The sequence below is a fragment of the Eurosta solidaginis genome, chromosome 1 (genome assembly GCF_040869045.1).
Source record: "Eurosta solidaginis isolate ZX-2024a chromosome 1, ASM4086904v1, whole genome shotgun sequence".
NCBI classification, from domain to species: Eukaryota; Metazoa; Arthropoda; class Insecta; order Diptera; family Tephritidae; genus Eurosta; species Eurosta solidaginis.
The window spans coordinates 102,030,781-102,054,752 of record NC_090319.1 but is presented as its reverse complement, the minus strand read 5'-3'; the positions used below and the strand labels follow the sequence as shown (position 1 = coordinate 102,054,752).

At 35.7% G+C, this 23,972-nt stretch overlaps 1 protein-coding gene and 1 pseudogene across 7 annotated transcripts in view; one reads left to right on the top strand and one right to left on the bottom strand.

Moving 5' to 3' along the window:
• Positions 1 to 23,972, bottom strand: part of LOC137237443 (glycerol kinase 3-like) — a 277,790-nt pseudogene that overhangs the window by 60,884 nt on the left and 192,934 nt on the right.
• LOC137236605 (uncharacterized) overlaps positions 1 to 23,972 on the top strand; it is a 93,834-nt gene that overhangs the window by 41,203 nt on the left and 28,659 nt on the right. Inside the window, exons 5-6 of one of the 7 annotated variants that reach the window (XM_067759395.1) lie at positions 1,997 to 5,653; positions 11,351 to 13,820. In XM_067759395.1, the coding sequence (XP_067615496.1) occupies positions 1,997 to 5,458 (3,462 nt within the window). In that variant the 3' untranslated portion in view covers positions 5,459 to 5,653; positions 11,351 to 13,820. Of the gene's footprint in view, positions 1 to 1,996; positions 5,658 to 8,132; positions 13,821 to 23,972 lie in introns of those variants that run through there. The other 6 variants (XM_067759392.1, XM_067759390.1, XM_067759394.1 and 3 more) reach the window with 6 other exon arrangements.

Below are 23,972 nucleotides of genomic sequence, written 5' to 3'. Positions count from 1 at the left end.
AGCACCCGTGTTAGTAGTCTTAATGCTGGAATAACTACGCTTCCTCAGATACCCCAATTCAAGACTTTTGTGTAATTTTCTGTAGGACCCATATAGGTGCACTACATTTTCATACTAAATTCGTTCAAAAAAATTTACCATCACAGCAACCCATATCTGATATTCCGCTCCGTTATTGTTTCCCTGTGTCGCTTTCCACGACAGCAACCCCGGTAATTTTGACACTTCGTTCAGTGTCAAACGCAGGTTCCACTGAGTTCCACAATAGTTTGACACTGACCGAAGTGTAAAACTGCAGTGTGTTAGAAAGAGAAAGGAATTGTTTCCTTCTCATACATATCATACTTGTAAACCTGTACTATGTATGAGCATAGCACGTAGATCAAATAAGACGCATGTTTTTTATTCTTGGTTTTTGTGTTGTCCACAACTCATAAGGACTTACGCCTTCGATAGATGACTTTCCGGTACGATTAAGTATATTAACTGTTGTTGTAACAAATTCTGCCCAAATTGCTTCTGGAAATTTCACATTACGATTTGAGTATTTGAAAGTTATTGCCATCTCACAATAGCACGATTTTCTCTTTCATTATTCCATTCTGCTCTGGTGTGTATGGGGTTCACAACTTTTGTGTAACGCCATATTTTCTTAAGACTGATTTGACAGTTTAACACTGAACTCGTCGAAACGTCATCTTTTGACAAAAGCATCCAGCTCGATCGAAATGATTCAAATTTGAACTGTGAAATGTTTACCGTTTTGCATAAAAGAATCAAATCTGGCAGTGAGTTCTCACCTTTAAGCCATTCTTAAACTCATTCCACAGCCTTCGCAGTATGGTAACAAGAGTAGATACATCTTGAATTGAATAAAAAGAAGTCAGAGCAAATCTTGAATAGCTGGTCTCTTGCAGTTGCTTCAAATTGTTCCTTCAATGCCTTCCAATCTATACAGTATTCGCCATTGAACTTGTCAGCATCGTTTTCGCGTGGTTGTTGGCTTTTCGGTAAAAATCCTCTTTAGACTTATGAGCTCTTATCTCGGCGTCCGTTGGTGTATCAGACAATGGCTCCGGCTTGGTCAGCATCCCATCAACCACATCCAAACATCCTTCGTGGTAATCAAGAAGATCCCTTATTTTTATACTCAGCTGAGCAGACCTCACAGATTATATTAATTTTGTTCGCATAACGGTATTCCATAACGGTATAAACTAATCGAGATAAATTTAGACTTCCATATATCAAAATTATCAGGGTGAAAAAGAAATTCATTTAGCCATGTCCGCCCATCCGTCCGTCTGTCCGTAAAAACGATAACTTGAGTAAATTTTGAGGTATCTTAATGAAATTTGGTATGTAAGTTCCTGGGCACTCATCTCAGATCGTTATTTAAAATGAATGAAATTGTACTATAACCACGCCCACTTTTTCGATATCGAAAATTTCGAAAAACCGAAAAAGTGCGATAATTCATTACCAAGGACGGATATAGCGATGAAACAGAATAGAAAATTAGTAAAATCTTGGACAACGGGCGTGGCTCCGCCCACTTTTAAGAGAAGGTAATTTAAAAGTTTTGCAAGCTGTAATTTGGCAGTTACACCCGAACTTAACCTTCCTTACTTGTTATTTTTCATATTGGCCAATCTGCTTCCGTAGCCAATACCCGGATCCTTGAAACATCCATTCCAAAGCCTGGGCCCATAACCTTTTATAATTTCGTGGTTAATAGTATTGATTTATTAGAAATGAATGTTTCGAATGAAAAAATATCATACAGAATTGAAAAAATTCAATAGTAATACAAAAGATCAATTGATCTAGAAAATTCAAGTATAATGTGGCAAAGTATATTTACCCCCTTAGTTTTAACTTATGTACAATGTATTGAAAGTTTGGCGTTGGTATTGAGTTTTTCCGCTTGTCTGTACAATCTAAAACACTGTGTGTTACGGCAACATTTTAAAAAATGTAATTTTCCCTCTTTCAGGACATGGGTCCGCTGAAAAAACGACGCAAGAAAAGGCGCAAAGGTTCTTCTTCATCCGAGTCAAGTTGCATTCAACTGCAGCCACAAACACAGGCTGCGTCATCAGCTCAAATTGATACGCTGGCGGTCGATATTAAACCAAATTTAAATGATGCATTGGTACAGATCAAGCAAGAATTTCTCGAGTCGCCAACACTGCAGCGTGCTCAACATTTACCGGTTACTGCAACGCAACCACCACAAGTGAACACAATGACAGAAGGCTTTTTGCAACAACAACAGCAACAGCAAATGTTGCCTATGAATTTAGTGACTGAGCAGCGTACCGTATTGGCACGCGCGCCGCCTGCCGCTAGTGCCTTTGGGGTCGTACAACCACAACCTCCACCAACACAACAAGGAGCTATTCAAGGCCGTGCGACCTTAATGGGTGCTAATACTTCGACTACAACAACGGCTGTTAAAAATTTAACACCAAAAATTATAGAATTAGGTGCGGCTGCAGCAACTGCAAGTCCAACAATGTCTGTTCACGAATCGACGACCACTATTAAAGAAGAAGAATTCTCAGATGATTATAATCCGAACATATTTTGCAAAAAAGTACGTAAAGCACAACAGACCAAAGGTTTTTGGGCCAATTCACCCACTTCGGTGCCGAGTAATATTGTTGTACCAACTATTATAACAAGTGCAGCGACAAGTGAAGTGGCTGTCTCGGCGTCTTCAACATCGTCATCATTATCGGCTGTTGCAACATCTGTTATTGCAACAAACGTAAGTCAACTAGATACAGGCGCTGTCGCGACAAGTGATTTAATGGGTCCCCCAGCTCAAATAGGAAGCAGCAGCACATCAGTCAGTCCGTCAAGTGCATTATTGGGGCCTGAAAGTGGTGCTACGACCACATCTACTCATTCACATCCCACTTCCGCATCGCCCAAAGTGCTTTCACGTAATATGTTACAAATGCGTGCTAGACGCCAACAAATTGCCGCAGCTTTAGCAGCCGAAGCCGCAGCGAATGCCGGTAATAGCTTATCAGATGCTGATGCTGGTGATTTACCTGCAAATTTGGGTTTACCGCGCGAACGTGTCATAAGTATATGTAATATGGATAAGCATGAATTGGATGATTATTTTGTAGATGGTGAGGTAGAGGAAGAACCCGAAGATCAAGATACCGAATTGCTTCAATATTTTCAGACGAGAGACGCTGAGGAAAAATTTAATACCTCAGATGCTATAAAAATGAATAGGCATTCAACAGCCACAACGACGTCGACGCCGGCGCAGGCCATGCTTGCTACAGAGCCAGCTTCAACAACGATAACACCAATATGCAGTATCACAACGACAACAACACAAGTGCCTGCTGTAAGAACGGCGTCGTTAATAGAAAAACCGCCCGTGCAAAGAACCCCGAAAGAAGCTGGCAGCAGACAACAACCACGTGCACAAATTGTACCAACAGAAAGTTACAGTTATGCCATAGCTGCGAGCTCAAGTAAACACATGGAAATAGGTGTGCCAGCGCCTAAAACAAATGCCACAACCACAACAACGGCTGTTGGATCGGCCTCAGCGTCTCTTACTTTAATGTCACAGAAGCATCAACAAGCACATCAACAAAACGCACACCAGCAACAACTTTTGATCGCTCAAATGCGTAAAACAGGGAACACTTTTACAAACAACAACAAACGTAAAATTACTTTAAGCGGCACAACAGTAAATGCGGCCGAAGTGATAGCGACGCGTAAAAACTGTATTTTCTTTCCAATATCACCCAACGGTAGTGGTAATAACACTACTTCGAGCGCAAGCAGTGGAGATGACAACAAAAGTTTGAACAAAAATTTAGCCCCTAACAACAACAATAAATTTAAGAAAGGTGATACACCGCCCACTCACGCAGGCAGTGCGTCTAACTGCAATAGTGGATCGTTTTTTGTAAGTCCAGGACAAAGCGTCCATCGCGTACGTCCCAAACCAGCGTATGCACTAACCAAGCAGTTATCGCTGGATCAAGACAGCAGTGATCCAATGATTGGCGCCAGTCGTCGACGACGCAGCTATGCAAACCTTGTCATATCAGGTGGCAGTAACTCACTTATGCCACTCACATCAGCCTCGGCACCACCAAGTCCCTCTATTTTACAGCAACAACAGCAAAAGCAGCAATATCAGCAAATTTATGGTGCAAGTTTTCTTAGCAGTGATTTAAATATAGGACAGCAAACGACAAACCCAGGCGCTGCCTGCACTGCTTTATACAATCAGTCGAATAATAGCTCTGCAGTAAACGCTACAGATTTGCTTGCGGCCGAGCAGAATTCGCTCGATTTGGATATGTTTAGTGCTGCTGCAGCCAGGGCTATGGATTATGACGAGTTAGCATTGGATGAGCTTACAACGCCTTTAAGTGAAATGCAACGGTCACAATCAGTGCCACTTTCGCAACTACAACGTGTTCACTCACCAGCCTTCAACCGTAGCTTTCAAGCTGCGCCATATTCAGCGTGTACCTCAGTTGCACAAACCCCTCTGTCACACGAATACGGAGATTCATCGGCATTGTTTTCTGAGAATAGTTGTAGTCAAAACAGTGGCGGACTTAACGGTAAACATAACACACAAACAGTTGCAGCAAAATTACTAGATGACGAAGCAGCTCTGTTGGCCACGGACACTGCAGCAATGTTGGATAATTTGGATGTGGGTGAAATGTTTACAACCGAATTTTTGCGCATGAAGTTTCCAAGTAATACTCATGGCAATACAATCACAGCAACGACATGCTCATCAGCGGGCTCGTCGTCGGGTTATAGTAGTAGCGCTTGTACAACTTTTGGTAGTTCTGCATTAATATCTGGTGGTAGTGGTACAGGTAATGGAAATACCTTATCCGGTGGTACAGGCAATACAATGTCTCGTTCGGTGCCATCCACTCCTCTCCCACACCAGCAGCAACAAAGTCCATTTGCTTCATACTTTTATGGTAGTCGACGACGTCTCAAGGGTGAAGCACATCTTTCACCATCGTTCGCCATGTCGGGCAATGCTGCCATGGGCGGCACATTCACCACCACTGTTTTCAAGTATAACAATCATGGTGGTGGTGGTACAATCGGTGTTAACAACTCCTACGATATCTCACGTTCTATGCCAACAACTCCAACAGCGACACCACGTTTTCGCTATAGTCCAACAGAGTTTACTCGAGAATTTCTCAGTAATGGCAACACGAATACTATCGACAGTCTGATAAGTGGCGGTGCAAACACGAATAGCCTTACCGATGCTGGTGCGCCAAGCGAAGGTTTAAGCGACGTGCTCACTGGGCTCACCGGCAACAATGATGCCTTAATTGATGAAAGTTGTTGCCTATCGGCCGATGCTTTTGGTAATCACTCACCGATCACCGAAGCTGAGGCGAATGAGTTATTGGGCAGTTTGTAGGATTTGCATGAAGAGGAAGTGGAGTTGGCTAATAAAAGTAGTAACGGCAACAACAACAATCACAATATACAAATAATCAAGTTAGAGCGCACGCATTCGGTTGCCAGTCAACGTTCGACTGCTGATGATGAAGTTTCACAGGAGCAAGAAGTGGTCGTACGAGCAAGTGTTGTTGTTGGAATGTTGCTGGAGCAGGTCGGTAAGCTTTAAAGAAAACTCTGTATTCGTAATGGTAGTTAGCATATCATCGTAGTACAAACAAACATACATACATACGTACATGCATAAGTATATATTTGGCCACAAGTTTTTTAAAGTAAACAAGTGCAGCTTTAGCAAAGAGAAAGATGAAAGGTTTGACTGCCAAAGTTAATATACCATTCCATGTTCATGGGATTGGAAAGTTCGGTGATGTTTCATAGCCGAAGAGCTCGTTTTGCCCATATGATTTCACTTACACTTTTGGCAAATATTTACATATGTATGTATGTCCTTGTATATTTTTAAAACTTTGTAGCCAACAAAACCTTCTCTTCAACTTTACGCTTTAAAAATCGGAATTGTTACAATTAATTTTCTTAGTTTCACTATCGGTAATCTAATATGCAACTTACCGCATGTGGCATCCCTATTGCTCGAGATTAATTGTGTTTTAGAAACGGGATTTTAATTCAACTGTAAAATAAAACAAATATTCTTATGCCTAAAACGGGTGTATAGAAATGCTACATAGGAAAATTCCAAACGTACTACATACATATGTATTTTCAATTCAATAATGGGAAAACGTAAGATTGTAATAATAATTGCATAATTGGATTGACTTTTTGATGCAGTTTGATAAACCAACTAGAAAAAACCAGGGGCTGAAACTGTTATTCCTTTTATAATATTGTAACGAATTTAGTGCAATTCCACTTATTTGCAACCTTCTGCTAACGTTCCAATCACTAAACTGTTGAATAAATAACTCCAATATTCAATAATGCAAAATTGTCTTTATTAGAATACTTTCACAATAACACTTCTACTTCTCAACAGATAGCGTGCTTAAAGCAAACTGATTGCATGCCTCAGCTGGTGTTGCTTTTATACTCTTCGGTTTCCTCGTTTTCATATTTCTAGGCGTTTCTAGAATTTATTATTTGTTTACCAGCTATAAACTCACCAGCTATAACTACAGATGCACTATTATAGCTTCTCGCATAGCCATATGTGCGTGTATATGTGGGTGATACTTCCACCGATGATTGCCTACTTTTGGGAGTATCTCAGATATATGCATGTGCTTGTGCGTTTCTCTACGCTGCTTGTATGAACATATGTGTAGACATAATGATTAATTTGTTTACGTACATACAAGTGTGGCAGCTTGCTTTATTGTTGTTGTGGCTTTATTTACTTAGTTTCAGATTAGTGATGTGAGTATCACTTAGTGTCACTAATATTCGTCACAATATAATTCCTTGCAAAACTATTAATTTTGGACTTTAAATATATTAGGATCAAGGTAAAAATTATTTTAGGATTTTTATTTTTTGAGTCCGATAGAACTAGTTGAAACTCGGACTTTTAAAAATAAAAGTCCGGAAATAAAAGTTAAATCCGGACTTTCATTTTTAAGGCCAAAATAAAAGTCCCCCTTGATAACAAAGAAACGGCTTATTCGAAATAAACAAATTTTATTAATTCGGATAAGCCTTTTTTTTTTTTGTTATCAAGCCGGACTTTTATTTTGGCCTTAAAAAATAAAAGTCGGGATTTAACTTTTATTTCCGGACTTTTATTTTTAAAAAATACAGATTTTACTTTTATATGTGGACCTTTATGGAAAAATTTCGAAAAATAAAAAGGATCCATGATTCGACATGATATTTCTATAGGGATACGTGGGAACTCAAACATTTTCACCTAGGACAATTTTTTGACCAGGACTTTTTCGACTCCAAAAAAAAAATTATTATTTTCCGTCCCTGGAAAAAACATTAACATCATAAAGTGGCTATTAACAGAGCAAGCCGACTTTGTTTTTCCCATGTCATGTGAAACTTTTTTATGTTACTTAGCAGATTTACACTCTAGGCCGACGAGTTTGAGATAATAGAGAATATGGAAATTTGTAATGAGACAATTTTTAACTCATTACTGACTTACGTATTGTCAATATGAATTTACTCATTTATTATAACTCATGTTTTCTCATTAGAAACTTACGTTTTCCTATTACTGGGTTGAAAATATGTAGATTACACTGTACACAACATGTTTCTGCAAATTCTGCTGCGTAGTACCAGCACTGGGTAACGAAAACAAGCTCCAAAACAAAATGCCAAATAAGCAAATATTTTCCCGTAATTTCTATTGTTTTGTTTATTTTAAAGATTAAGTTTAAATTTAATTTAATGATGTATCTTGGCATTTGTAATAAACTACTTCTTAAATATTTTTTGAAACTTCGTAAAAATATCAAAACGAAGAATTGCATTCATAAACAATAGTACGAAATAATAATCAATTGCCACACAACCAAATAAAAATGTCGAGCGAATGGCGTAAAAAATGTAACGGCATTTTCATATCTGAAAAAATGTTACTCTCATGTTGCACAAGGTCACCTAATACTCTGCAAAATGCCAGAATTTATAGCTAATTGTGCACCTTTTCTCATTCAAAGGGAAATATTTTGTGAAAGGAGTACACCAACTTGCTAGATAGCAGAGAAGTCAACAGGGTGACATTATTTTCAGAAAAAAAACACCATTAAGATTTGTTAACTTACACTGGAAATAGGTGAAACACTGAATAGGCCTGATTACATAAAACACGGCGGCTATAAACCACAACCAAATGCAAAGCAAGCAAAGCTTGACGACAACTGTAGCCAATCACTGGCTACTTGATTACTTTAAACGGGACAGCCACAAATATAAGTTAAAGCAAACAGTAGCGAAAAATTTGAAAAAATTATTATGCTTAAAAGCATACAAATGAATGATTTTAACTTTAACTAACTGTAATCTAGTTAAATTTTGAATGACAAAATAAAAAGGACATCTCTAACTGTCGTTTGCGAGAATAAAAATACTTACTTAATTGGCGCTTAACCGTGAATAAAAATAAGGTTTAATTATCTGGTGCTGCTCTCTAGAGCCAAAAGTAACGTCCCTCATAAGAAAATCTGTAAAAATTATTTGACAGATGTCGCTTTGTAACCGCCGTCCTGAATGTGATCAGGCCTAATGGTGTTGTTACCAAAGAGGATAGATATAATAAGAGCCGTCACTCGTTATTTTTTAGACATTTACTCGATGTAAACTGTGAGGCAGTCGCTACTTTTTTTTTGGCGAGATGTTTATAAATGTCTTCTATACATTTTCATGGGGTATTTGTGTTCATTTTTCCGACTGTATTTAATTAATTATTTAATTCTCTTTCCAAAAATCACGTTTGCATAAAGTGTCAACACCGCATGGATAAATGGGAGGCAATTCAAAAATGTTCCTCATAGAAAACATCCAGCGAGTTACTCGCCACAAAATAGCGAGTGACGGCTCTTATTATATATATCCTCTTTGTTATTACTAAATAGATGGACATCATTTGATTGCAAGAAACGCAGCCAATGAATGACTACATTTTGTATAATAATTTTATTTGTTAACGTATTTGTAATTTTCTATTATATTTACGTGAATTCATTGTATTTATAAAAAAAATGTATCAATAATTACTATTAGTAGTTTGGTTGCTTTATAATTTATAATTAATTTATACGTAGAAATCGCGCTGTTGATTGTTGATTGTTAAATGTTGTATCATATATTTATATATATGCACATATGTATATGTACTATAATTGTAATAATTATATATATTTAATATATATTTAGCTACTTAAAGTCAATTTATATTTAGTACACGTATGGGCAATATGTGCCTATGTATGTTTGCAGTTGTATGTTACGTATGTAAGTAAATTTATATGCATAGAAGATTTGCTTTTTGTCTAAGAAAAACGGTTTGAATTGTCTTATATTTAATTTTACAGACTTTAAACACTTAGAAATAATACCAGTTTCTAATTGCAATTTCCATCACATTGGAATAGAGTTTTAATGTGAGCATAAATTAATTTTTCGAGGCCAACTTAACTTTTTGAAGTCAATTTTAGTTTAGATTGTGTTTAACTTAACTCGCATTGGAAAACTAGCCCTAAGTTATCTAGTAGAGATCACAGATGTGCAGTGCACAAAAAGGCGTTCGAAATTTTCCAACGCCCGCAAAATCTCAACTTATGAAACGATGGAAATTAAAATTAAATTGATGGAAAAAGTCCAATTTTTTAATAGAATTTACTTTCCTTTTTTATTTTATTCATGTAAATTTTATTCCATGTATTTTTTTGTTTATTTTATGTAAGTTAACTCTACTTTAATTTTATTTCTTTTCATTTCATTTTATTCGACTTTATTTTGTTTTATTTTATTTATTTTATTTTAGTTAGTTTTGTTATATTTTCCAACGCGCTCCTGAAAATGTTGGTATAAAGTAGGCGTGGTACTATTCGAATAATAAACGCTTTTATTCGACAGGTATTTGCAACTCGGAATAATATTTACCCAAACTTCTTATTTGTTTATTCAAATACCTTACATTACTATTCGAATATCCGAATAAATTTTTGCAAGAAAAAAAGCTAATACCACGATCATCGCTGTGTGCATGTACAAGCAATGCTCGTGGGACAATTTTATAGCGGTATTCAAACAGACAGTTTCGAATAATAAGATATTCAAATAGTAAGCTATTATTAGAATTATTTGAAACGAATAGTATTTTTCGAATATTACTCGAAAATAATCTCACTATTAATATAAAGTTCAAAATCGGTAACAGGGGCAGCGGGCGGTAATTTTGAAAAAAAAAATTCCGAAGGGAAATAAGGGCCGCGCGAGTTCATTCCTTTTGTCGGCCGGTTTTATTTCGCTTTTTAACAAGGAATAAGGCACGCGGGGATTGCTTTGTTTTCACCTGCCACTGCACATCACTGTTATATATACATATATTCTCACCATAAACTGTCCTATTCATAGCTGGGTACCCGGGTACTTTTTGCATATTTCAGTTGAATTTTCACATAAACTACAAAATTTGTTTAAATAAAATTTCATTAAGATTTTTTTTATGTAAGCCAATATATTATGGGTAGACTATACATTAAGGGACCAGGGGAGGGATGATGGGGGATGATTCCCTCTTTCTAAACACACCACCCCCACCCACAGAAGGCTTATAGTTTGTTCACAATTTAATATTAAATTTACCGAAAAAATGCAAGAAACGCAGTGAATTGAGTGCTACCAGACATTAAAATATGTATAAATAAAAAAAGACTCAATTTCTAAAATGGTTGCATTCTTGTGTTCGCGGAAAGTAAACCAATAAATTATTAAATTTTACAATAATACGTAAATTTAAACAAAAGAAAATAATTGTTTCTTGTTTTATAAACATTATAGTGTACCCCAGCCAGCATTTCTTGAAAATTTTGATCAAAAAATATTTAAATATCATACCCCAAGATGATTAAAAACGTTCAAATTTAAAAGCATTTTCTGTTCGAAAATTAACGTATCGTCGGGAGAAAAATGTACCATAAATGTGATTATTCTTGAATAATCATTTATGATTCCTATTTCGAAACGCTTTTTATTCATATTTGATATCATTGTAAAATTGAGCTTTAATAGTTTTAGAGTAATATTTGACTGCTTTTCACAGTCATTTTCTGATCATATTCGTGAATATATTTCAATCGTTTTGGTTGAGATTTTTTAATCATTTTTGAATGCCATTATAATGCGTTTATTCTTCATATCTCATTCAAAATAGGTTACTACATAATAATCTTATTTCATCATGGGAAGAAAGCATGCGAAAGTGAGCTATTCGAACCACAGCTAACTCGCAAACAAACTTGACCGATATACACCTGCAACTACAGCATCCAACATCAGCATTATCGTCTGCATCTTAAAATACGGATACGATACGGGATGTTGAAGCCGTACCCAGGTATGTCAAGATAGTTTCACTTACCTGGGGTTCAAATAGCTCACAACCTATGTATTGTCCAATCATTATGTATTATCTGGGAAGCTGAAGGGGAGAAATGGTTGGGGAAATCTTCGTTCACGAGCAGCATTACATTATTTTTGTCTTGAAGAATATCTTTTGCATAAATAATAAAATTTTTATATATTTTTTCTTAGCTTCATGATGGAAAAGATATGTGTATGTGAAAAAATAAGATTTTTAATGAAAAGTAAAATTTCAACAAGTATAAAATTCATTATTCAGTGAACAAATATATTCATAAAAGATTCAGAAAGCTGAATGAAAAATGATTATAAATTTTTGATCACCTAAAGTAAACACATTTGATTCAAATATGATTCCAAAATGTGATTGAAAAACTATATTCAGTTTTTGATCATCAAAGGTAAGCACATTTGATTATTCTTTTTGTTGGTTTTTATGAAATATTAAAATTTAGTCATTAAAGGACTTCAAAATGATTCCAAAAAGTGATCGAAAAATGCTTTTTAGTTTTTCATCATCAAAAGTATTCATATTTGATTATACGAACTTTAATTTATCTACACATTCATACAGATCAACATATGAGTAAATATGTTTACATAGAAATATACATATTCTTCATAAATTATTAATATACACATTAATAGACACGTTCGCAGATTTATAAAATTTGTTGAAATTTAAACCGATTGCAATCTACGAAAGATGATTAAAGGTGTGTTTTTTTTTATTTTCTGTAAGCAAAAAGCTTGCATAGCATTTTGAGATTCTCGGGCCCCTCCAAAGCCCGGGCCCGGGGGTAATGACCCCCTCAGCCCCCCTCTCGTCGGTCCTGGTCGTTGGCAGTATAACAATATAGGCATACAGTTCTTGCAAAGACAGAGGCTTAGTTTGGCTAATTTCTTCCGAAAACAAAAGTTTGAAAGTATCAGAAATATTACTTTTTTTTCGAGATTTGATTGCGTGGAGGAGGACCTTCTTATCTTTGAAAGTCCCAGTTCCAGGTTATTGTCGAATGTATCTTAAGCTAATTTCTGGATAAACATTCCAATGTGTATGTGTAATTTTGGCTCCACTAGTACACAATGGTATCTAATACCATAGAGGCCAGAACCATGTGTAGCAGCTTGCTATTTGTACTATTTCACGACGAGCGAGTTGATGATTAAAAACAATAATGTAAAATGTATTGGATTTTGAGATCCACAGAGCGTTATAGATGAAATGAATGCAGTATGTATTGCTTGTTTGTATATATTTTTTTCCTCCAAAGTCTTGTTCTGTGACTTTTAGTTTTATGATGATTGCAATGAGAATTGCAGTTATTGATGATTGCAATGAAAATTGCAGTTTGCTGAGTGCAATGGTGATTGCCGTTTTAGTGATATTATATACTATAAAAATTTTTGTAAAATTGTTTCGAAAATTTTTATTCATAAATAAAAGAAGAGTAAGGAGGAATCGAGATTTGTGTACAAAAAACATAAAACATATAATATAAGACGAAAGCAAAAACATGAACAAAATAAAAGTTTTTATGTGTATTTGTGATAGCTGCTTTTGGTATTATCATTATAAATTTTTTATTTTTATTTATTCTTTTTTTTTGTCAAAATTTAAGGTCGGTTTTTTGGAAAAAAATTTGTTAACTGAGTGATTTGGCGTTGTTTTTGTCTTTAAAGACTTCTTCGAAATTATGTGCTTCATTAAAGACATTGAATGTGACTCTAATGCTATTCAATAGTGGAGAGTGAAATGTTTCATGCTCATAGCAATCCGTATCACCACTAGAGACGAGTTTGCAGCTTTGATCTTGACTAAATGATACGTTTGCAAGCTTCATCTATCGTAAATTTTACTGTAATCTCCAAGAATGAAGGGGTTTGCAAAAGGTTCTAGAAATTCTAACAGTCTGATTTAAAGTTTCCTATAGTGATGTTGGGAGGAAAGTAGATTGAACATATTGTGATATTTGGTTGAAGATTGGATGTTGTTATTATTAAAATATCATAATCGGTATTGTAAGTTATTTTTTTTGAATTTTATGTATTTTCTAAGGGCAATGGCAACGCCACCATACCCATCGTTCCTATGCTTTTTAATAATATTAAAATTTAAAAGTTTTCTGTGTTGCTTTTGTTGACAAAAAAAGAAAAATCGCTAAAAGCTGCAATTTCTATATTATATGTGTTTATATAATAATCTATTGTATCTATATTTCCTTTAAGGTTTTGACAATTATACCGCATCATCTTCACGATTAAAATAAGAGTTAAGAGATTGTATGTCAGAATTTTTGCGACTCATTACTAGAGCCTCGAAAGGGTTTTTGATTTTTTGAATTTCTTCTAAGGTGCCGGAGCTACCTTGTTGTTGTGAGAGTTTTTGAGTGATGTTGATAATTTCACTCATTAGTTTTTCATATTGTGTAACCAAGTTTTTTTGGTAATGAAATGAGTTAAACAGGAATGATTGGTGGTTTTTGATTTAAAGTTTTGTAATTTTCCCCTTTTGGGTTTAGTCGGACCAGTCTTCTTTACTATTGAGCTATAGGATTTTTTAGTTAAATGCCCATTTATATATTTATTTGTGTCTAAAATGTCGTTATCCTGCACAAAAAGAGAAAACTCTTCCGCATCTTCACTTAGTATATCAAAACGATTTGTATTTTTTGGGAAGTATTTGTCTAAAACTTCTTTCCTAGAAAATTTTTTAACCGTTTTGATGTACTTCACCTCCATCTCCTTTTGCCAATGTGGGCAATTATTTTTATTTTTGGCTGTATGTCCCTCCCTGCCATAGAGAATGCAGGTATTATTGTTACATTCGCTATTTTTACACTCACTTTTACCGCATTGAAGGCATCCTTTTTTGGATTTGCATCCAAATTTGGTGTGTCCTAATCTGCCACATTGTCTCAAAGTAGGTACGTACAACTCGACTGTTAGGCGAGTATATTCAAAAATAATTTCTTTGGAAATTTGATTTCCCATAAAACCTATCTTTAGAGTGGATGTTGGTATGTAGGAATCGCTATTAGGGTCTCTGCGCGTGAAGCGCTGTACTGATAATATAGATACCGATGAAATTGAATTTTTGGATATATCGTAATCTGTGTAGCTTGTGGAACGCCACGTACTACTCCATATATCTCTAATGCAGTCCTAGGAATGAAAGGTTTAAGCCCGTTTTTTTCACTCTATCATCGATTATGAAGCTATTTGCTGCATATGTGCTTTTGAAGAATACTTTATAGAGGGATTTTCCTATTGAGTATATTAAGTCAATATCTTTGATACGCAAATTCATTATTTGGCTGTATAAAGTTAAGCCACTCGTTACTTTCTCATTTTTCATGTCGTGACACTCTGTGGTGTCTACAAGTACAAAAATTTCTCCGCGAAAATTTGGCGGGTATGTTATTGTTGGTTTTACCGTTTCTTTTTTCTCATCTTGTTTTGGCTGAACTATCAATGCCAAATTGGAATTCACCGTTATGATTGCTGTATCATTTGATGTCTCCATGTCTTTGCCTTGTACAGTTACGTTGGTTACGACATGGTCATTTTCCATTTTTTTCATTTCCACTAATTTTCAGTCTTATGCTTTTCGGCAGTGCTAAACGCACTTTATGTCTCTTTTTTGAAGAAAATATGCAGCCTTTTATTCACAAACACTGTAGAAATGGTTTTTCGGCAGTGCTTAAGGCACTTAGTACCAATTTATTTAAAATAAAAACAATATATTCACAATAGTTTTTTAAGGGACACCAAAATCACTCACCTGCTTGCAGCTTTTGTTATGTCAGTAAAATTTGCATTAATTAATGCGTTTAATTAATATCAAAATTTGCGGACAGATTAACGCAAAAACGTTATGCACAGAACACTAAAATTTTAAATTCACATTAAAAAAAGCGCGCTCGAACCACACAGACTCGTGTCCAAAATCAGAATCTCAGAAATATTAAGACCCTTCCTGGACTAAAAGGGACCAGCACATTTCTTTTGAAAACACACCAAGGTCACTGCATTGAAATAAAACTTTAAATTCAAATTGAGAAAAATCACAGCTTATTTGTTTCTTTTTTTTCAAAATTATCAAACCTATTGTATAAACTTTCCTGTGGTACCCGTGTAGCCAGCCATGTGAACTAAAAGGAAAAATAATTCAGGAACAGGATCATTAACATGTGATGATTCGGCGCCAGATATATGATCTCTACTAGTTAACTTTGAAAGTTAGAATTTTTTAATAAAAGAAACAGACCATGTCTTCTTAAAACTAAAGAATGTGATGTAATTAAAATGTGGGGTTTCATTTACACAATTGCCTTTCGATATACATACTTACATATACCTATGTATGTATATACCAACCTTGAACTGAAAAAAAGATTGTTGCGATAAAAAAGTTCTGGCGTTAAATAATATTAAATAATTTGTTTTTCAAGTCCTAACGTTTCTTCTATAACATAGTGAGTCGAAATTTTTTACTACCATGAAAATTAGAAAGCCTTACATATTTTTATTTAACAAAGTGACCGCAAGTCCGGAAAAAAATTATTTTTTGTCCAGAATGAAAAAAGCAGGAAACTGAAAAGAAGAACAGCCTTTTTGAAACCCCCAAATATATGTTTTCAGCAAAGGAACAAAAATAATAATAATTGTAGTAAATATGAATTAGAAAGAAATCGAAAAAATGGTGTACAATAATAACATACAAATATACAATAACAATAACAATTCATATAATAATGGCCGCCCCCATATGAACAAAATTTATAAGGCGACTAGACGGCAAACAAATTAAAAAAAATGAGCTTTTAATGCAAGATAAAACATATTTTATAAGGAAATAAATACTTGAATGTCTATAGTATAGGAAATATAAATATTTTGTACAAACGAAAACCATACAATTTTGAAAAAAGTACATAAGCGCCTTGCCTATGTAATTAAAACACGATTTGCATATGTTGATATGTTTCGTAAAACACTCGCTTACAAATTAGCTGTTTAACATTGCTATTAAAATATTTCAAATGTATTTCTAAAATATTAAAAACATAAACAAACAAATATTTAAAATATACTATGATTTTTATTAATACGTATTTTTTTAGATCTACATTATGCTATTTACATCTAACATTTTTTTTGGCGTTTATAGGAAATTTTGTGCAAGTTCTTTTAGCTTTATTATAATTTGAAATGTGGACAATCGAACTTTAACATGGTGGAAGTGAAGTAAATATAAGAACAGAAATGTGTGCTATCTTAAACGTACGCTTTCAACGATCACGTAAAATTTTGAAAAAAAATTACATGGCGGAACCCTACAAGGTGGCAGCATGGGGCAGTGGCGTAGTGAGGGTTTGTTGCGCCCGGGACAAACTATTTTTTTATCATTTCAAATTTTTCTTTTTCCACACTTAAAAATGTTAGGTCACTTAGGCAACCTTGACTCATTGTTGATCGTAAATATGCCAAAATCAGTTTTAATTAGCTGAATTAACGTTCGCACCTAGCAATTGATAATGAGATAGTCAAGAGTATTTGAAGTGCCATTCGCAAATTTGGAAAAACATCTGCTACTGCGAAGTAATAATATTTACAGTCACATATTTCTGTTCCATCGAAATCTGCATTATAAAATTCACCCAAGTTCTTACAATTTCTTTATAAGTCGTTATCATTATCCTTGTTTAACAAATTTCCAACGTCTAAGAGAAATCTAAATTTAAAATTAAGGTCATTTAGTCGTATAAATCTTCTACGTATTTCTTGTTGGAGACGATCGCGAGCACTTTTCATAACGCGAGAAAATGAACATAATGCGGAATGACCAACATCTCTAGCCGATTCCCCGGGCATTTTGCGGCGCCTTCTTACACGTTTTACTATATAAATATCCCATTTTTCACAAAGCGACTTCGCTTTTTCTACTGCTTCTTCACAGAGAGTGTCTCGATTTTCTCATAGTTCAGTCGCTAATGATTTAAGATCATGATACGCTTCTGTAAAATTCATCCCTGGATCTTGTAATCTGAGCTGCACACGATAACTCCTCCTTGAGATTTCATACCAGAAATGAACTAATGTTATGAAACTAAAATTTAGTATATTTTGCAACAGAGCTGTAGCCTCGCTTCTGGTGTTACTTGTGGTGTTAGTGTCCTCTGCTAATTGTTTTAAGAGTTCTACTACATTCTCTAGCCCATCGACGATGACGCTAACCGCTTGTATTCGAGCGCCCCATCGTGTTTTACATTCGCGTTTGACAGTTTTTGTTAAAGCATTTTTTAATAATTCCCATCGTAACGTTGAACGTGAGAAAAAAATATATATGCTTTCAATTATTCCAAAACATGTCGCAACAATTGGATCTTTTTTAGCTGCAGTAACGCCTACAAAATTTAATGAGTTTATATATATATATATTTACAAATATCGCTTTATGATTTGTTTTCCATTATTCCTTGTTGAACGCCAGATATGTGACCTAAGTTATGAGTCCGAGTAGGAAGTTGAAATAAGATATATATGGGTGTTTCTCCAGTGTCCAATGCGATATTCATACGCATTGAAATTGAAAAAAAGCAAATGCCAAAACACTTTTTTATTTTGACAAATAGTGAATCTTATAGATCTTGCTTAACACAATAATTTGTGTTAAGGATGATTTTAGGCAAGTGTTAATTTTCAAGATATTTACAAAAAACCAAGGAGTTCGCTCGCTACAAAAACAGAAGTCGATTTTTAAAATAATAGTTTAACCACAGATTTTAGCGAAACCTTAAGCAATAATTTATTGCGAATAATTTTAAAATATTTAAACATTATTTATGTTAATAATGTTTTCTATTTTATTCAAAAATATTGAGTAGTTTATTTTTTTAATCAGTTTTTATCAGGTTCGAATGCGACAGGTCGAACGCGAAACTTTTTCTACCATACATTTACATCAATAAGATAATACATTCAAATTATTAATTATTACAAAAAAGTGGCAAACTTAACAAAATATATTTAATAAAGAAAAACAAAATAGGTATGTTCATCCAAAATATGTATAACAAAGATCAACTTAAAAAATAGCCTTAATTAAATTTTTTGCGGTGGAGTGTTCAGTTCTAGCTGCTGTCAGCTGTAGGCCATTGCAACAAAACGCGTGGAACTTGGCTATACCTGGGATACTCTTTGTTTTGTTCCATTTTTCATCTAATTTATAATGCAGACACAAATTTTCAATTTGAGCTGTTGACATAAAGTATATTTGAATGCCGTTAACATTATTATTTGCACGTTCATAAAAGGAAAATGTATCGGGTAAAACCAAGTTCTTGGATTTGATTTCCTGCCAGACTTTTTTTTTAAGGACGGCTCCAACTCCATCAATGGCTCCCTTTCTGTGTGAACTGGTAAAAAAATTCCATTCAACATAACTGCATTTAATTTCTTTTATGATATCGTTTAAACTACTCATGATGTATTTATTTTTGAATTGAGCGCAGCATCTATCGGAAAATATTGATATTTTTGCAAACTGGCCAAAAATTTTACTAATTTGGCGTAAAAGTCTCAAACCAAAAATATAAGCGTCATCTTTATTATGTGTCAGTTTGTCACTTATGACCGACTATCTTTTTGTTTTAAGCGATTATATTTCCGCCTCTCTTCCATCAAATTTTCGTTTTCTTCAGCCAGAGCTCTCCTCTTTTGTCTAGCACTCCGCATTCTTTCCCTGTTTTTTAACTTATAGTTTTCATCATCCTTTAACTTTTCTCTCCACTTTTTGCATTTTGCTTTATTATTTTCGCTGTTGGTTTTACTCGTCTATAATACAAGATTACATTTTTAGTTTCATATACTCAAGTAGGGGGTAATTTAAAACATAACGGCCATTTAATATATTTTTACCTTTTTATGGTGTAGCACGCTACACACTTTGAATAAAATACCACGATCAAAGCGATGAATATTTGCGAGCGAAATTTGTTTTATCAAATTTCTGATAGAAATTTATATTTGCTAATAAATTTTGATGCTTATTGCACAAATATTTTCGAGTAACTGATAAGAAAACCTATTTTTCAAGGTTGAACGCGACATCCAAATACACATTCGAACAAATAAGAAATTTACCGTAATATTCAATCGCATCGTTTGTTTTACATTTTTCTCATATTTCTTAAACATAAACAAAAGTTTAAAGAGCAAATTTCAATGCCTAATGACTCTCATTAAGAAAATTGATAGAAACAAAAAGTGCAAGAGAAATGTTCAAAACAAAACTTTTGCACTTGTTCGGCTTTGCATGTCAATATCTACATGTAGGAATGAAAACGGCGACCTTGTAACTGATGTCCAGAGAGTGCTTAGATTATGGAGGGAACACTTCTCTGCTCTCCTAAATGGAGGCAGCAATTCACCGCGCAGAGATGAAGAACCCGATCCCGCAATCGATGATGATGGAATATATGTCCCCCCGCCCGATTATGACGAAGTTAGAATAGCAATAACCAGATTGAAAAACAACAAGGCCGTGGGCGCTGATGGATTGCCTGCGGAGCTATTCAAGTTCGGCGGCGAGGAGTTGGTAAGGCGCATGCAGCAGCTTCTTAGCAAAATATGGGCGGACGAAAGCATGCCCGACGGTTGGAATCTAAGTGTTCTTTGCCCAGTCCACAAGAAGGGGGATACTGCAAAATGCACCAACTATCGTGGAATCAGCCTTCTTAATATCGCATATAAGGTCCTTTCAAGTGTATTGTGCGAAAGATTGAAGCCCACCGTGAACCGGCTGATTGGACCTTATCAGTGCGGCTTCAGACCTGGTAAATCTACCATCCACCAGATTTTCACAATGCGCCAAATCTTGGAAAAAACCCGTGAAAAGAGAATCGACACACATCACCTCTTCGTCGACTTTAAAGCCGCCTTCGACAGCACGAAAAGGAGCTGCCTATATGCCGCTATGTCTGAATTTGGTTTCCCCGCAAAACTTATACGGCTGTGCAAAATGACGTTAAGCAACACCATCAGCTCAGTCAGAATTGGGAAGGACCTCTCCGAGCCGTTCGAAACTAAACGAGGTTTCAGACAGGGTGACCCCCTATCGTGCGATTTCTTTAATTTGATGCTGGAGAAAATTATACTTGCTGCAGAACTTAACCGCACTGGAACAATATACTATAAAAGCGTGCAATTACTGGCATATGCTGATGACATTGATATCATCGGCCTAAACACCCGCGCTGTTAGTTCTGCTTACTCCAAGCTGGAAAAAGAAGCGGTAAAGATGGGTTTGATGGTGAATGAGGACAAAACGAAGTACCTGCTGTCATCGAGCAAAGAGTCAGCGCATATGCGCATTGGCAACCACGCTACTGTTGGCAGCCATAATTTCGAAATAGTAAAAGACTTCGTTTATTTGGGAACCAGCATCAACATTAGCAACAACATCAGCACTGAAATCCAGCGAAGAATCAATCTTGCCAATAAATGCTACTTTGGACTAGGTAGGCAATTGAAAAGTAAAGTCCTCTCTCGGCGAACGAAAATCATACTCTACAAGTCACTTATCGTACCCGTCCTGCAATATGGGGCAGAAGCATGGACCATGACAACAGCAGATGAAGCGGCTTTGGGAGTGTTCGAGAGAAAAGTTCTTCGAAAGATTTATGGACCTCTACGCGTTGGCGATGGCGAGTACCGAAGAAGATTTAATGATGAGCTGTACGAGCTGTACGCAGACATCAACATAGTCCAGCGAATTAAAACGCAGCGGCTGCGCTGGCTAGGCCATGTTATGCGAATGAAAGATGATGCTCCGGCCAAGAAAGTGTTTCTATCGGAACCCGCCTATGGAAGCAGAGGTAGAGGGCGGCCCCCACTCAGTTGGAAGGACCAGGTGGAAAACGATTTAAACTCCCTTGGTGTGACCAATTGGCGCCGGTTGGCGGAGCGAAGGAGCGACTGGCGCGCCTTGTTGGACGGCCATAACCGTTTAGACGGTTAAGCGCCAATTAAGTAAGTAAGTAAGTAATAGATTTGTTATAAAAATATATTAAAAGAACATACTTTTATAGACTTTCAACTTTTTGTCTGTGGTTGACCTTTTTGGAGAAATGCCCATATACTTAGACGTCGTTTATTTTCAGCACTGTCTTACATTTTTATACTCAGCTGAGCAGAGCTCACAGAGCATATTAATTTTGTTCGCATAACGGTAATCCGTAACGGCATAAACTAAGCGAGACAGATATAAACTTCTATATATTAAAATGATCTGGGCGAAAAAAGAAATTGATTCAGCCATATCCGTCCGTCCGTAAACACGACAACTTGAGTAAACTTTGAGATATATTAATGAAATTTGGTATGTAAGTTCCTGGGCACTCATCTCAGATCGCTATTTAAAATGAACGAAATCGGACTATAACCACGACCACTTTTTCGATATCGAAAAACCGAAAAAGTGCGATAATTCCTTAACAAAGACGGCTAAAGCGATGAAACTTGGTAGCTGGGTTGACCTTATGACGCAGAATAGAAAATTAGTAAAATTTTGGACAATGGGTGTGGCACCGCCCACTTTTAAAAGAACGTAACCGTGGTGTGGTGGTAACGTGCTCCGCCTACCACACCGTATGCCCGGGGTTCACACCCCGGGTAAAGCAACATCAAAATTTTAGAAACAAGGTTTTTCAATTAGAAGAAAATTTTTCTAAGCGGGGTCGCCCCTCGGCAGTGTTTGACAAGCGCTCCGGGTGTATTTCTGCCATGAAAAGCTCTCAGTGAAAACTCATCTGTCTTGCAGATGCCGTTCGGAGTCGGCGTAAAACATGTATGTCCCGTCCGGCCAATTTGTAGGAAAAATTTAGAGGAGCACGACGCAAATTGGGAGAGAAGCTCGGCCTTAGATCTCTTCGGAGGTTATCGCGCCTTACATTTATTTATTTATTTAATTTAAAAGTTTTACAAGCTGTAATTTGGCAGTTGTTGAAGATATTATGATGAAATTTGACAGGAACATTACTCCTATTACTATATGTGTTCTAAATAAAGATTAGCAAAATCGGATGACGAATACGCCCAATTTTCAAAAAAAAATTTTAAAAGTCTAATTTTAACAAAAAATTGAATATATTTACAGTATATAAGTAAATTATGTCAACATTCATCTCCAGTAATGATATGGTGCAACAAAATACAAAAATAAAAGAAAATTTCAAAATGGGCGTGGCTCCGCCCTTTTTCATTTAATTTGTCTAGGATACTTTTAATGCCATAAGTGGAACAACAATTTACCAATTCTTGTGAAATTTGGTAAGGACATAGCTTCTATGACGATAACTGCTTTCTGTGAAAATGGGCGAAATCGGTTGAAGCCACGCCCAGTTTTTATTCGCAGTCGACCGTCTGTCCTTCCGCTCGGCCGTTAACACGATAACTTGAACAAAAATCGATATATCTTTACTAAACTTTGTTTACCTACTTATTTGAACTCACTTTATCTTGGTATTAAAAATGGGCGAAGTCCGACTATGACACCCCCGCTTTTCTATATCGAAAATTACGAAAAATTAAAAAAATGCCATAATTCTATACCAAATACGAAAAAAGGGATGAAACATGGTGATTGGATTGGTTTTATGTCAGAAAATATAAATTTAGAAAAAACTTTGTAAAATGGGCGTGAAGCCTACCATATTAAGTAGAAGAGAATGAAAAAGTTCTGCAGGGCGAAATCAAAAGCCCTTGGAATCATGGCAGGAATACTGTTCGTGGTATAAATAAATTAGCGGTACCCGACAAATGGTGTTCTGTGTCACCCTGGTCCATATTTTGGTCGATATCTCGAAAACGCCTTCACATATACAACTAAAGGCCACTCCCTTTTAAAACCCCCATTAATACCTTTAATTTGATACCCATATCGTACAAACACATTCTAGAGTCACCCCTGGTCCACCTTTATGGCGACATCTCGAAAAGGCTTCCTATAGAACTAAGGCCCACTCCCTTTTAAAATATTCATTAACACCTTGCATTTGATACCCCGTATCGTACAAACACATTCTAGAGTCACCCTTGGCCCACCTTTGTTGCGACATCTCGAAAAGGCTTCCTATAGAACTAAGGCACACTCCCTTTTAAAATACTCATTAACGCCTTTCATTTGAAACCCATATCGTACAAACACATTCTAGAGTGACCCCTGGTCCACCTTTATGGCGATATCTCGCAAAGGCGTCCACCTATAGAACTAAGGCCTACTCCCTTTCAAAATACTCATTAACACCTTTCATTTGATACCCATGTCATACAAACACATTCCAGTGTTACCCTAGGTTCATTTTCGTACATGGTGATTTCCCCTTATTTGACAAAGGATGAAAGAAAAG